General features: G+C 37.3%; 1 protein-coding gene across 1 annotated transcript; it reads right to left on the bottom strand.

The window, feature by feature from the left end:
* Positions 1-1,522: 1,522 nt before the first annotated feature.
* On the bottom strand, positions 1,523-16,359 carry gja1b (gap junction protein alpha 1b). The gene is made up of 2 exons (XM_057822997.1): positions 16,224-16,359; positions 1,523-4,654 (listed from the first exon to the last, which is right to left on the bottom strand). Exon 2 carries the CDS (start codon positions 4,636-4,638, stop codon positions 3,469-3,471), a length of 1,170 nt encoding a protein of 389 aa, XP_057678980.1. The 5' UTR covers positions 4,639-4,654; positions 16,224-16,359; the 3' UTR covers positions 1,523-3,468.
* Between the last annotated feature and the right edge of the window lie 451 nt (positions 16,360-16,810).

Below are 16,810 nucleotides of genomic sequence, written 5' to 3'. Positions count from 1 at the left end.
TGGACAAACAAAAAAACTGATGGTAATTTAAGGGGCAAACCACTGTGATATGTGCAGGTACTGTGATGATTTGTTGATGGGGAATTGAACGATAACGTGAATAGACTAGGAAGGACATTGTGATAGTTCATGTTTTGTAAACACCATTTCCAAAAGAGTGGTTAAGTTACAATTGTCTTGCGCTTGTTTTTAGTCCCACCTTCATGTTGGAAACAATCAAAATCATAGGTTACTACACTAAACCATACCACAGTGCATCAAACTGAACTGTTTTGCTGGTGGACACATGGCTGACAACCCCATGGTCACCACTGGCATATAAAGCAATAATCATACATTGTAAAAAAAAAAAAAAAAAAAAAAAAAAAAAAAACATTAAATTTAAGTTAAACTACTGCCATCTGTGGTTGCAAGATTTTTACTGTTAAGAAAAAAAATGCTTCTTTTCATGTTCTTCCCATTCTCCAACCAAAATTCGAAGCCACTCAGCAGTGTTGTTTTCGTCAACTACCATGACAACGAACATATTTTGTCAACGATCGCTTTTTTCATGGCGATAATGAGACAATAACGAGCTAAAAATGTATTTTGGGAGACTATTACATACCGAGATGAAAGCCAGTTTTCGTCTGACGAGAATAAAATGTGCAATAGTTTCTGTCATCACATGCAACGTGCAACTCGTGGCGTTAGCATTGCATTTGCGTTTTCGTTAGCATTATGGTAATGCTCACTATAGACTCTCACTGTTAGCATTACCATGGTGTTATACTATCCAAGTATAACACCATGGTAATGTTAACAGTGAGCGTCCACTTAAACTCTCGGACAACTTTTTATACTTACAGTTCGTGGCGTCCAAGTGGGTATAATTCATTGAAAATAATGTACGGTTTTCCAGCTAAGTGTGTATTATCACCAAGTTGGAGTTATCTTTGTAGATTGACGCTACAATATATGCTCTTCCGTCGATGTTCATCCAAAATAGTTGGAAACCTTTATTTTTGGAGTAAAATCATTTTATTTTACAGACGATTTTTTGCCAACGTCAACTAAAACTAGATGAAATTAGTTTTGAGTTTTCGCCTTTTCACCCTAATTTTTTCACAGCCCTAAAAAGAATGCTGGGTCTTTGCAATTACCATGGAAATGAAGCTTAACATCTTCAAAAGATCGGCAAAAGGAGAAACAACGTTCAGTGCTCAGAGCAAAAATCGCTTCACATGCACAGGCGCCCTCCCATTCTCAATTCACCTCTCAGCAGTAATTTTGAATACAGCATTTTTTTTTTTTAATTTAAGTTTTAATGTATTGTAGTACAAGAGTTTTCAACGCTTTATTTGCAACCGAAAGCACGGAACACAACTACATTTAGCCCACGCAAACACAAAACCGAAAGCAGCCTTCTCACACCCCTCCATCTCACCAGTCAGTCACGCGGTGTGTTTAGGGACAGCATTATAAACGCTGCACATATCACATTTCAACTTGAACAATACATGCAACCCCATTCTTTACAGTATTTTTGTTTTTTCATACACAGAATTTTGAATTGAAATTTCAACTTTAACGGTGAAATTTGACAGAAATTTGGATTTCATCGCCAGCGTATGAACTGAACTATTTCATAACTCAAGGACTCCCTGAGTTACTGAAGACTGATTGTTGAAAGACTTGTGTGTGTAGAAAGTTAGTAACACCTTACTCTCTTAGAACTTGAAAAAGCAACCTGCTCAACTGCAGTGGTGGTTCAAACCTTGGTTGAACAGGGGGCAGAATGAGAAATGGAGTGTCTTCACCACTGGTGACTGCCGCTGGTAACACATACTGTATTTTCACGACCACAAGGCACACCTAAAAGTCAAAATTTTCCTCCAAAATGGACGGTGCACCTATTGTGTGGACTGAGTACCAAAATGTGTCTGTCTGAGCAATTTTTGAAAAGGCGGACGTAAGTGAGAGCCGCATGAGAACCTTAAAGGGAGAAGGTTGGATGTGATAGGAGGTGTACCCCCAGTAGCTGTAATAATCGTGTGTGTGCGTTAGGCTAAACAACATTGGTATGGTGAACGATCCTCGAAAATGTCATCTACTGCGAAAAGACTCTTACGAAGCCAGTTCAAACTCAAGTTTATCACCTACCCAAAACAAAAAGAAACTGCACTTATGGTGATTTTTAAGAGGAAGACATTAAAGAACAGTTGAGCTGCCATGTTTGATGGAGACTTAGCCTAGCTGTTCAATTCGGATACAGAAGATGAGTACTTTGATGCATTTGTGGATCGATTAAGATTGATGTAAGTACTTTGCTAAATTCTTGAATAAAGTACAATTGAACTCAGTTTTGCACCCACTTCCTTAATGAAAACAAAAACAAAAAAAACGCTAGCCTGCATGCTAACGCCCATGCTAGCATGCATGCTAGCTATGTTTTTCATGCACTCAATAATGCGGTGTGCCTTGTGTGTGAGCTAAATAAGAAATTTTCACCCGAAAAATGAGCCTGCACCTTTTAATACAATGTGCCCTTTGGTCGCGAAAATGCGGTACATATTTTTTCCATTTGTTTCATGTTAAAATGTAGTTCTTTTTACGGTACTTGTTAATTTGACAGTAAACCTTTTACAGTTTACACGTTTTTTTTTTTTTTTTGTTTGTTTTGTTTTAAACTACAGCTCTGGCAACCACCACTGGCAGTGTTTTGCCTTAAAGGTGCTATGAAATACTATAGATGACTTTAAAATGATAGCAGACCATATTTTGGTCACAAATCCATCCAAAAAAGTGTCACAAAAGGTCTAATAATTAAATTAGATCCTAATTAGTCCACAAAAAACAATCTCCAAATATAAGCTACAGATTTTTATAGTCTGCTAGCATACTAAGCATTCTCTTTTTTGCTTGTAACATGTGCTAGCTAGCGCAGCACTAGAAAGCTAGTGATGTTTTGCCTCAACCAGAATTTCCGAAAATAAAGTGGGCATTCCCAGAGGCATTGTTGAGGGTGGAATAACTATGAAATGGTTAAAAAAAGAAGCTAGATTTGATTACCGAATTCGGTTTCTACATGTAAGAGTTGCATTAGTGCAGTTTTTTTTACATTGCTCACCATTTCATAGCACCTTAAAAAATAAACATTTTTAAACAATTTTAAACTTCATTAAAAAAAAAAAAAAAAAGACCAGTGTTTTCCACTGCTCTAGATTGGAATTGATCTCAGTTCACCTTTGCCTTTCACCCATTTCTACGGGTGGGCTCTGTTAAGGCTAGGTTAAGTAATAGAAGCGTCTGGTAAGTCATCAAAAACTATTTTCAACTTGTACCTTCTGACAGTGTTACGTGACAAGTTATAAGGTCTCTTGATGAACTAAGAGTCTCTATGACAAATAAGACAGTAGTTGAGGTTAACCCCAACTCCTGTTTAAACCTAAGTGATTGTTTCCTGATTCTCAGGGCCGCTGGCCAGGTTTACACATCCAGGTCGTCCGGCCTTGCCCGGCTGCTCATCCGGCTGCTAGCCCGGCTGCAGGGCCTGGCGTCCATCAGCGCCAGAGGCTGCATCTCGTGTCCTGCCGTCGAGGAGAGTTTTTTATGCTCGTGGGTATCGTCGGGGAAATCAAATGCTTGCGCGTGGGAGTTGGAAATAGTGCTACCACCTCCTCCAATCTGGCCGAGGCGGTTCTGCTCAGTGGAATAGTTGGCCCAGTTCTGCTCATGGGCCTGTTTGTTAAAGTTGCGACAGGAGCCCGTCCCCCTCTCACCTGTGGCTAACTTGTAACCTGGGGGCGACATTGGCGAAAGTGGGGCGGTAGGTGAAGAACAGCCGTTATAGTAAGCGTACTTGGTGGTGGAGAGTTCCTTGGGGGTTGGGCTGAGTGTTCCTCCGCTAGGGAAGAGAGCCGGCTGTTGTTGGCCCTTCACGCGATCCTTGATCCTCTTGAAAAACACGTAGAAGAGCTCAATGACGTTCAGCAGCAAGGAAACCAGTGAGACCACCAGCATGAAGATTATGAAGACTGTCTTTTCTGTGGGCCGTGACAAGAAACAGTCCACCCTATGCGGGCACGGAGCCCTCTCGCAGGTGTAGACAGCCGCCAGGCTGAAGCCATATATGTACCACTGGATCACGAGAAAACCCACTTCAAACATGGACTTGAAAAAAATGCTGACGATGTAGGTACGGAGTAACGCGCCCTTCATCTTTACTTTACCGTGTTCGTCGATACCGTACTTGAGCTTTTTCATTTCAATTTTCTTTAGAGGGAGGTCTACATCTCCGCCGTCATTTTGTACACTTTTAAGCACTTCCTCCTTCCTGTTCAGCTTCTGTTCTTTCCTGTTCAGGTAAAAGACATGCGCCAGGTAAAGTAGTGTCGGGGTTGAGACGAAGATGATCTGCAGGACCCAGAATCTGACATGTGAGATGGGGAAGGATTTGTCATAGCAGACGTTCTCACAACCAGGTTGTTGGGTGTTACATTTGAAGGCAGACTGCTCATCCCCCCAGGCCGATTCGACTGCCGTGCCTAGGACCAGGATTCGAAAGATGAAAAGGACCGAGAGCCAGACTTTGCCTCCGGCGGTGGAGTATGCCTGGACCTTATCCAACAAACGTCCAAGAGCACTCCAATCACCCATCCTCAAGGACCCTTTGCTGGAAAAAGAAAAAACATCAAACACGTGAGAGTTTGACAAATCAAAACATGTTTTCGGATGAAAACCAAATCAAAACATATTTTCGGATGAAAACCAATAACCAAAATTTGTCTTACCAAGTCTGTATACGGTCTCTATACCAAGGAGAGTTGTAAATCAACAATTATATGACGATATGATACAATATTCATTCTTAGAATAAGTATACAGTATTTGCCAATCTTGCAATGTCTGCCACGATTCAATTTAATACAGTGTTATACAGTGATCCCTCGCTACTTCGCGCTTCAAAATAGTGCTGCAACGATTAATCGACTAACTCGATTAATTCAAATAGAAAAAAGCTTCGAATCAAATTTTGCTGCTTCGAGGATTCGTTGTAATGGTTTGTTGTGAAAGTTTTTGTATTTAGTTTAATTGATTTGGGTGGATAAACTGCCCTCTAGTGGCAAGTGTGAATATAACATAACTCATTTAACATAGCTGAATCCAGCTGCTCCCTGTTAAGACCAACATAAAGGAAGTTTTTGTTTGAGCTACTGGTTTTTTTTTTATAATGCATTTGGAATTTAGTTAATAGGTATATTTAGCCGTTTTTAGTGGGAATACGTGTTTGAAAGATTTATTAAGAGCATTGTTAAAAACAATGGTGTTTTCGTCAACGATGACAATAACGAAAATATATCGTCAACGAACATTTTTTTTCATGACGATGACGTCACGATGACGTCCTGAGGAGACCAAAACATAATGACATGGATGCCAGTTGTCGAGATGAAAATTTGCCATCGTTTCCGTCATAAATTCACAATGTGTTATATTTTCTTATTGTATGTATAGCTAGAACGCATTTAGCAGTGTTTGGTCATGTCACTCATGTGACGTGCAGTGCTCCCCTCCTCACCCCACACACAGGCTTAAGAGTGTGTCCATTCCAGGTTCCTTTTGTGAAACGTGTCAGGTACTGCTTGGTAAGCATTGCTTTGTTATCTTGGCTAGATATGCCATGTTGCTTAAGCCTTTACAAGTCTGTGCTGAGTGATCATCACACACTAAACTAAGTTGTGGCGTTAGCATAGCGCTTGCGCTAACATGAGCATTTAGCGCGGTGACTGGGTGTCTTCTTAAACTCTTGGAAAACATTTTACATACGGCGGAAAACAAGGCTGAAAAAGCAGTTTCTGCTCTTGCACCCTCTTTAAAATAAACTGCTGTATTTTAAGTCAAAAGAACTGTTGTGTTTGATAGAACAATATGTCTATATCCTGCCATAGCAGATTCATGGCGCATTAAGCCCCCGAACTATTTTTAATTTGTCTGTTTTACCCTGGAAACCCCCGTTTACAGACATCGCGCAACCGCTTTTGTTTCAACCCAGCCATAAAAAGACAGTAAGTAATTATATTTTTTATTCAAAATGTCTGTTAATTTTAGCTTCTAATCATTAATTGATGTCGTGTTTCATTTTTTTTAAAAAAGAACGACTTTAAAAAATTATTCACTCGCATATTTTAAACTTTTAAACAAATTACGTCGCAATGAAAAAAATGGTGTCTGTAAAAAAAGTCATGGATATCTACCTCATAACTATCGCTTAATTGTTTTTTTTTTTTGTTACTGTCGCATTTTCCCCGATATGTTAGATGATAAATAATCGATCCAAACAAAGAAAATTTGAAAAAAAAACATTTAAAAGGGTAAATATATGAAAAAGAACATCTCGACCACTCCTTGATCTTCGATTTCTGCATCGCGACCCTGGTTTTATTACCGTTTCACCCATAAAATCCCCCAGAAATCCAGCTGTGGCCATTCACATCTGTGTCTTGACACTTAGTGATACATGCGACATTGAGTTTTTGGATCGAAACAAAGTAAGTTAGCGATAATATCTCTTTAAAATCATGGCGTCTTTAATTATGCTCTCACGCGCTCACCTCAAGTAAAAAAAAATTTTTTTTTAAATGCCCTCCTGTTCAGGATGTTTCACACACGCATATCGGACAATTTTAAAATTGAAAATTTTAATTTTTCAAATTTTTAAATTGTCAAATAATTTATTTTTACAGCGTTTTAAATGCAAGCTTGTGTGAGGTCATGTGACAGTATTGATAAGTCTGATTGGTATAATGGAGTCATGTGATTATTGTTGTGACTTCTCATTGATGAAACTGACAGAGCCACTGTGGGCATCTCTGGCAAAAATCAAATCTAGTCAAATCTAATATAGTTAGCTTAACAGCATAATTGCCATAAGTCACATTTTTGCCAAATTTAGAATTATGCATGTTACTCTCCTGTTACTGCCGCACCATCCTGCCTCACTACTTTTCTCCCAAGCCATTCAGAACTGTTCAAAAATACTCTCTGTCTTAGTCATAAAAATATCAATGTGCTTACTAAAAAAAAATTTCTTTTCCTCCATTTTTACGAAAATGTTAGAATAAGAGCTAGGCAATTATGCTCTTAGGCTAACGATATGGAGAATATAGAGAAATAATCTAAGGGCTCTTGTGTAGCCCAAATCGCTGAGTAAAAGTGGCAATTCACAAATCTTAAAAGTATAGTGTAGGGATGTCCCGATCGCATATTTTTGCACCCGACTCACCTTATTTTGAGAATCTCGATCCGATACAGAAAAAAAGGCTTTTTTTGTTTTGTTTTTGTTTGAACATAAGTTCCAAACATGTTACAGTACTGTACTTTTTGCAGTACTTCCTCTTCCGCTTTTTCCAGGAGTATTACGGAGTATAAAACGTATATGGCGGAAAACACAGACAAGTCTGAAAAAGCAGTATCTGCTCTTGCACTCCTCTTTAAAAGAAACTGCTGTATTTTAAGCCAAAACAACTGTTGCGTTTGATAGAACAATATGTCTATATGCTGCCATAGCAGATTCGTGGCCCATTAAGCCCCCGAACTATTTTTAATTTGTCCATTTTACCCTGGAAACCCCTGTTTTCCAGACGTCACGCAACCGCTTTTGTTTAAACCCAGCCATAAAACGAAGGTAATTAATTATATTTATTATTCAAAATGTCTAAATATAAAATAAAAACAAAATATCTTTTTTAGCTAAGAATCATTAATTGATGTCTAATATTTCGTTTAAAAAAAAAAAATAAATGACTTAAAAATTATCCACTCGCATATTTTAAACTTTTAAACAAATTACGTCACAATGAAAAAAATGGCGTCTGTAAAAAAGTCACGGATATGTACCTCATAACTATGGCTTAATTTTATTTTTTCCGTTACTGTCGCATTTTCCTCAATATTTTAGATGATAAATAATCGATCCAAACCAAGAAAACTTGAAAAAAAAAAAAAAAAAAAAACGTTTTAAAGGATAAATATATGCAAATGAAAATCTCGACCACTCCTTGATGTCTGCGATTTCTGCATCGCAACCCTTGTTACTAGTATATTACCATGTTTAACCCATAAAATCCCCCCAAAATCTGGCTATGGCCATTCACAGCTGTGTCTTGACACTCGGTGATACATGCTAATGGAGTTTTTGGATCGAAAAGACGTAACACGCGATAATATCTTGTTAAAAGCATGGCGTCTTTAAATATGCTTTCGTGTGCTCTCACCTCCACTTAGGATTTTGCTGTTTATTTATAATATTTCTTAAATGCCCTCCTGTTTAAAATGTTTCTCCCCCCTAAAAAATTGAGATTTTAAGCTTTGCAATGATGCATCGGACAATTTTGAAAATTGGCCAAATTGGGGGTCTCAGAGCGGAACTTCAAGTCACCTGAGTGTTTTCCACCATATATTTTTGTATCTTTTGGTAATGCCATTGTATTTCTAGATTATTTTATTACTTTTTAGCTCTTAAAGGGCCCGAACAATATTGGAAAAAAACAACATTGGGACATACAGTATATTGGCAAGGCTTTCTATTTACATTGTTTGCACTGGTGCGCCTAACTTTTATGTATGGTGTAGGCGCACCCTTTTTTTGTATCACCTTTAACGCCATAATTTTAATCACCATAACATTCATATAATTCATTCATCTTCGGAACCGTTTATTCTTACGAGGGTCACGTCGGGAGTTGGAGCCTATCACAGCCAACTCCAGGCAGAGGGCGGGGTACACCCTGAACAGGTTACCAGCCAGTCGCAGGGCATTTACAGTATACTGTAGACACACAGCCATTCATGCACACACTCACATCTACGAACAATTTGGAGTGTTTAATCAGCATACCATGCACATTTTTTGATGTGGCAGGAGCCCGAAGAAAACCCACGCAGGAATGGCAAGAACATGCAAACTCCACTCAGTTTAACAAGCTCAAAATTTAACTTAATGGCGGATTGCAAACAATTATTATTTGCACACCCCCACCTACTGTACAAGTGTGCAACACCCTTTTGAAGCCCAAAAACTTCAAAAGCTAGCAAATATCAGGTGCATACCACCACCTACTGTTCAAGAGTGTGGTGGTTTTTATTGGACAATTTTTTTTCACCTGCCTAATCTTGCTTGTACTCGGGATGCTGCTTCTAGTGCTCAATTACGGTATAGTTGGATGGGGCTTATCGATTGCACCGGAGGCAAAAAATGAAACTGTCGATTAATAATGAGAGAAAAATAAATTAAGTAACTTGTAATGCAGGCGACAATTTGAAAAGTAGTGGAGTAAAAAGTACAGATACCTGCTGTAAAATGCAGTGAAGCAAAAGAAAAAAACTACCTTTTTAAATTTATATATATGTAAAGTATAAATACACAAATTTGTACATTTACTTCTATACATTTTACCACTGATGGCATCACACAAGATGTCCAACTAGAATTGGTAGTCACAAGAAGAAATGATTCAATAGGATAAATAAATAAATAAAAATTCAATAATAATAATAATAATAACAAAAAAATAATTTAAAAAAAAATTATAATTATATAAAAAAATTAATGAAAAGCCAAAAAAAATTCCATAGAGCCTTCAGTATAATAATAATAATAATAATAATATAAAATACCGTGAAAATGATAATAATATAAAATAACATAAAAATAATAAGAAAAATATTAAAAAATAAAAACTTTTTTTTTTTAATTAAAAATCAATTCAATCGAGCCAACAGTACATTGCTGGAGTTTATTGGCCCTTGTGAAAAAAAAAACGCACAGTCTAATTCAACAACCACAATTTGGTTACGCGGAGCAACATAATGTTGTAAATTTGAGTCATTATACCACGATCTAACACAACCTGACTCATGCAGTGAGTCGTTAAATAAATCAATACATTAAAAAAAAAACTTTTTCATGATTCATTACATCAACATTAAATTTGTGGAAATAAACATATTGACAATAAACCTCTCCCTTTGAGAAATGAATGAGTTAACATCAGATTATTCCAGATTAATCTGGTTGAAACTCTTGAATAAAACCATTTCAGTCACATGAGGGGATTTTAGCTTAAGAATTTTCCCGCTGCACCCATTTTCAGCACTCCTTTGAGCAAATGGTGCATAAAAAATCTTGTAAACAAAATGGCTTTGGTTATTTTAATAAAGAAATTCATATATAATGTTGCACATTCCTGCCTCTACTTGACTCTCCATTCCAGAATTTGGTGTGAATAAGCATAAACTTCACTAAGCACCCAAAATCACTGTAAAATGGTATTGTCCCTTGCCAAATTCTTCATCATCAGGAATACGGCTGCTCAGTTATGAGAATGGGAAGCCAATGTAACGTTGTAAAGTGTGTGTGAAGCGGACCGGAAAGCCCTGCTGTGAGCTTCTTTCCACAGTGCTCACACTGTCCTGTTGACAGCTTAGTGCAGCTGACCGTTGTGTCACAACTCTGTGTGTAGGCAAGTGTTAGCTTTACGTTTTCTTTACAACTTTAAGATGTAGGTCCACATTTCAATGCTATACCTGCTCACGGATCAAGAGTCAGGGTTGACATATACATAGAGAAGTTAGTAGTTTTCACTAGGGATGTCCCTTGTCTCATCATATTAGTTTTAGAAGATCGGAATCAAAGTGAAAAAGATCGGGTTTTTAAAATGTATTTATTTATTTTTAGTAGTATTTTAACTAAAGTAATTGGCTTCCGAAAGACCTACAATCCATTTTGACTGGGAGGTATGGCAGCGATTCCTTAGTCAAATTGGTTTGGACATCTATCACCGTCAATGGCAGAGAAACACAATCACTCAATGCCAGTGGTGGAATCTAACGAAGTAAAAGTACTTTGTTATTGTACTTGAGTACATTTTTGTGTGTCTGTACTTTACTTGAGTACAAATATGAAGTGGTACTTTTTACTTTACTACATTTTACCATAAGTATCTGTACTTTTTACTCCACTACTTTTCAAATTGTCACCTTGTTACACATTACTTTTGTTTGTTTTCTTTTTTTCTCATTGTGAATTGATAGTTTCGTTTTCATGCCTCCAGCGTAATCGATAAGTCCGTGCAACTACAGTGGTACCTCTACTGATAAAATGTATTGGTTCTGAAAGTTTAGACACTTTTTCCATGTAAATGCCCTCATTTGTTCCATAGACGTCATAATGTATTGACATGACACATTCCCCATTCACAGCGTTACGCCTTCCCGAAGGGGGCATTCCAACACTTCGCTTCATTTAGTAGCAGTCGGTCACATGCAGTGACCTAACGCAGGATTTAGGTTGAAAAAGTAAGAAAGCTGTACTGCATACAAACAGGAAGGATTGTGTCAGGAGTGAGTTGTTCGAGGATTCAAGGTAATTGTTATATTTTTCGTACCATGCACGCATTTTGAAACGTGAAAAAAGTCAATGGGAGAAATTAGCCGCTACAGCATTGGCATTATACTTCGCCAGATTTATGTAAAATAAATGCTACCTGCACGTTTTTTTTTTTTTTTTTGCTTTTAACCAAGAATCGAGACTGTTTTACGTCCATATCTATAAAGAATTCAGGGATTTAAGCATTTATTCATAAGAATTTTCAACGGAAAAAGCTCTTTGTCTGTGTTTCCACTCGCTCAGCTTTGACGGAGATAGGCCCCCTATGAATCGGTCCAGCGCCCTGTGTCCCGTCAATACATTATGAAGTCTGCTTGTTTGTTCCAAGCACCCTGAAAATTCAGACAGAATTTTTTGTAAAAACATAAAAATGCATCAAAACATGTAACAGATACATGTTACAATTATGCACAATAAACATAAAAGGGAGTTGTGTCTAATGTAAAAAATAAAATAAAAATAAAAAAAAATAAGAATGAAGAATAAAAGTTAATACACTCATGCAAAGCTGTAGGAACACCACATGGCCCGAGTGGGCGATTGAAGAGGACACTGGGATACACAGATACACATACAGTAGAGATCCCTCTTGGCCAATTGGATGCCAGGAGGATGTTAAGCATTAGCCAATAGGAGAGCAGCTGTAAGTATGTTAGCGAGTAGCAGACTATACTGTATTTTTGCCATTCGTATCCTGGCATTTCTTTCGTAACAAGGCACGTAACGAGGCAATATTTTCCCGTTGAGGTGTGTTGTAACCTGATAACTCTCTATATAAGACGTTCGTAAGTAGAAGTACCACTGTATACAGTAATTGAGCACTAGAGGCAGCAACATGAGTACCAGCAAGTGAACAAGATATTGACAAATAAAAAAAACAACAGTGTAGCAGATGGGTGTTGCATACTCTTGTACAGTAGGTGGCAGTATGCACCTGATACTTGCCTGCAATCTGCCATTAAACTAAGTTTGGGAGTTTTTTAGCTTGTTTACAGTGTAGTTTATATTATTGCTTGTTTTTTCCATTCTACACAATTTTGCATAAAACTAAGCAGTCAATGGATTTTATGATTCGTTTAGTTTTTTTTTTTTTTTTGGTGTGTTCAGTGTATTTATTCAGGTTTAGCAATGAAAATAGCTACATTAAGACATGATTGTCCCCTTTTTTACCCCAAAGTAAAATTCTTTATTAAATGCTTCCTTGACTGAGTCCTCTCAAATCAACTCATTCTGCATAAAATAGCACACAACACAATGAGTTGCCCATAGCAGACTACAGGCAATGTTTAACAAGTTAAATAAGTCGGCGCCATTGAAAGATTGAAAGTTCTCTGGAAAGTTCAAAGCAGCTCCCTTGTTACTCATCGTTAACTTTAACAAGCTGCAGCTGCCTGGTGAGAAAGAAAAGCTTCAGGAGAGAGATTGAGAGGCTGTATGTGATCAGGTGGGACAGCTCTATAAAATCCTGCATTTATTTTTTCAATTGAAAAAAATATATATCGCGATGGACTGAGGGCACGGTGTTTGAAGCGAGGGATCACTGTATTACAATTTTTAATCAGGAGAAAACACTTTTTACTTGTACATTATATTTCAAAGCAAGTACTTGTGTACTTTTACTTATGTAATTTTTTTCTTAGATACTTTGCATATGTATCTGTACTATTACTTATGTAAAAAAATAAAAATAAAAGTGAGTACTTCATCCACCATTGGCAAGCCCTCCCACCTCAAATGGATTGGACATTTACAAGTAAAACATTCATTTAGATTCACAGCAGAAGGACGATTGGACGCCAAGCGTCATCAATGGCACTGAAATGGTTAACTTACAAAGTCACAAAAGAGCCACATGAGGCTCTAGCACCACAGGTTGCAGACCCCTGGTTTAAGTTTAGCAAGTGAATGAAATGTTTGAAAATAATGCATGTTTTTCCACTGACTGAACTGGGGATTTATGCCCTAATTGGGACGCTGGTAATCTTGATACTTTTCTGATGCCATAAAATTACCTCCATATGTGCGCTAACTGATCTTATGGCAAAACAATGCACCTTATCCCTCGAGTTGGATACTTGTGAGGGGTCATGTGTTCTTTTATGGTCAGTCAGCCACTAAAGTAGGCCCAGTCACACCAAAACAGTGGTGGAATATAACGAAGTAAAAGTACACCGTACTTAAGTAGATTTTTAAGTACATTTTTGTTTATCTGTACATGAGTACAAATATGAAGTGGTACTTTTTACCTCACTACCTTTTACAGCAGGTGTCTGTACTTTTTACTCGCCTGCGTTATTCGTTACTTTTTTTTTCTTTTTCTCTCATTGTGAATTGATAGTTTCTTTTTATGCCTCCGGCGCAATCGAATAGCCCCGTGTCACTATACCGTAACTGAGCACTCGAGGCAGCAACACGAGTAAAAGCAAGACTACGCAGGTGAACAAGATCTTGACCAATAGAAACCACCACACTTTTGAACAGTAGGTGGTGTTATGCAACTAATAGTTGCTTGCAATCCTTCATTGAACCAGGTTTTGGAGTTTTTGAGCTTGTTAAGTTGCTGTTTACAGTCCACCAAGAATTGAGACTGTTTTACGTCCATATCGTTGAATAATTCAGGGATTTAAGCATTTATTCACAAAAATTTTCAACAGAAAAGCTCTGTTTACGTCAGGCGGCTGCTAGCTTCATTCACTAACAGATTAGCATTGCACTTCGACATATTTACATAAAATAATTGCTAACTGCATGGTTTATTTGCTTTTAACCAAGAATCGAGACTGGTTTATGTCCATATCTATAAAGAATTTGGGGATTTAAGCATTTATTCATATGAATTTTTGCCAGAAAAGCTCTGTTTACATCAGGCGGCTGCTAGCCTTATTCGCTAACAGAGTAGCATTGTATTTCGACATATTTATTGAAAAAAACGCTAACTGCACGTTGTTTTTTTTTTTTTTTTGCTTTTAACCAAGAAACGGGACTGTTTTACGTCCATATCTATTAAGATTTCGAGAATTTAAGCATGTATTCTCAAGAATTTTAACCAGAAAAGCGCTGCTTACGACAGGCGACTGCTAGCCTCATTCACTAACAGATTAGCATTGCACTTCAACATTTTTACGTAAAATCAATGCTAACTCCACGGTTCCTTTGCTTTTAACCAAGAATCGAGACTGTTTTACGTCCATATCTATGAAGAAGTCGGGGATTTAAGCATTTATTCACAAGAATTTTAACCAAAAAACTCTGCTTACGTCAGGCGGCCGCTAGCCTCATTCACTAACAGATTAGCATTGCACTTCGACATAATTACGTAAAATCAATGCTAACGCCACGGTTTCTTTGCTTTTAACCAAGAATCGAGACTGTTTTACGTCCATATCTGTGAAGAATTCGGGGATTTAAGCATTTATTCACAAGGATTTTCACCAGAAAAGCTCCGTTTACATCAGGCAGCCGCTAGCTTCAATCGTTAACAGAGTATCATTGTATTACGACATATTCACGTTTTTTTTTTTTTTTTTTTTTGCTTTCAACCAAGAATCAAGACTGTTTTACGTCCATATCTATGAAATATTCGGTCAAGTAAAGTTTCTGATGTGAAAATTGAGAGATTTATGAGCTGTTGAAAACTTGCAGTAAATTTTAAAAAAAAAAATGTAAGTTGCTATTTTGGGCAAAAACTTATACGATATGTCAAATATTGCTACTGATCCTGAAAATATAGGTGATTATCTCTGCATTAGGTGATATTTGTGCATCTAGTGTAAAATCTGAGAATTTTATAGCCATTTTAAGTTTGTTATACTTATATAAAAATAATGAATTTGGATTTTATAAGGGAACGACTTTGAATTTTTTGGTGCCGCTGCTCATGGAGACTCATATATGGCTAAGGTAAGTGCCTGTTTTGGTTTTTGATTGGTAGCAGCTTTGGTGCTGAAAATATTTTAACTTGAAGTTTTTGAAAATAGGCCCCCTACGGATCGGCCCTGCGCCCATGTCAATACATTACAACTCTATAACTGGTCTTAAACTAACAATTCTGTATGTCAAGACATTCGTAAGTAGTGGTACCACTGTATATAATATATACGTATATTAAATTTTTTCGTGAGTAATTTTTTTCTTAGATACTTGAACTTTTACATAAGCCTTTTTTGCACCTGCATCTGTACTTTAACAAAAGTTGAAAAAATAAAATAAAAAATAAGTGAGTACTTGATCCACCACTGCACCTAAGGACATCCAACACAATTAAAATTTTTAGATTTATCGACGCAGAAATTCCCGCCACTTTCTCCATGACTGGCTTTGGTGGTAAATGATTCCGACAGCACAGAGCGTTCCAACACAATGGCCTGCGCAACAGACGTCTACAAAATGGGCAGAGGACACAGGATATGGAAGGAAAAACAAGTCCCGCTTTGAGGTTTCCTGCTATTCCACAGAAGCCGAACAATCTTTTTTAGATTGTTTAACAGCTGTAAAATGGCTGGGAAATGAGTCTTTAGTTAAATCACATCATCATTCATTCTTAAGTTGGAGGAAATGAATCATTGGTCTGTAGTCAAAGTGGCCTCACAAAAAATAGATTGAAGAAGGAAAGATTAAAAGTTTTAAAGAAGAAAAAAAAAACTAGGGCCATATTCGATATTCCTATAACTCTTGTTAAAATTTCTCAAATTCCTATGTTTAAAAAAAAAAAACACCGTTTCTCACGTATATGTCCATACGAATTATTGACAGGATAACTTGTAATGAAATAAAACGCCTGGAGCTTTAAACTTACCTGGAAAGTTACAGAGAGGAAAAACTGAGCCCGGCGGGACTCTTTCCCCTAGGTTTAATTGAAATCCCTCTCCACAGAGTTCGGCGTCCAAGTTTGGGACCAGACGACAAACTGAGTGTAACTTATCAAACTTCCCTTATAAGTGTCCCGTTAGAGGAGGGAGTCACCTGACCTTGACGTCAAGAAGCCCCTCTCGCTATGAGGGTGAGAAAAGGGGAGAGAAAAAAAGGAGGGGGGGGGTACCATTTGAGAAACTTGAGAAAAAGTTCAAAGTATAAGGGGAAAAAAAACAAAAAACAAACTTAAGTTACTATGAAGGAATAACTGGTTTTTTTTTTTTTTTTTACTGAAATATTAGCAATATTTTTGCATCAAACATTTTTCCATAAACGAGCGAGCTCAGTTTTAATCACGCACATCATGACATAATTATGTACAGATGCGTATGAATACCACAAAAAATGATTTTGGTAGTCCGAAATTACGTTTTGATCGCTATTGGTCAAGAGTTCCAACGCAACTCGTACTTTTACATGGCATCGACACCTGTTGGTTTATATGCTATTCTTCTGTCAAACTAAAAAACA

Source organism: Corythoichthys intestinalis, chromosome 19, assembly GCF_030265065.1.
Source record: "Corythoichthys intestinalis isolate RoL2023-P3 chromosome 19, ASM3026506v1, whole genome shotgun sequence".
Classification (NCBI taxonomy): Eukaryota; Metazoa; Chordata; class Actinopteri; order Syngnathiformes; family Syngnathidae; genus Corythoichthys; species Corythoichthys intestinalis.
This window is presented reverse-complemented; position numbering and strand designations above follow the sequence as displayed.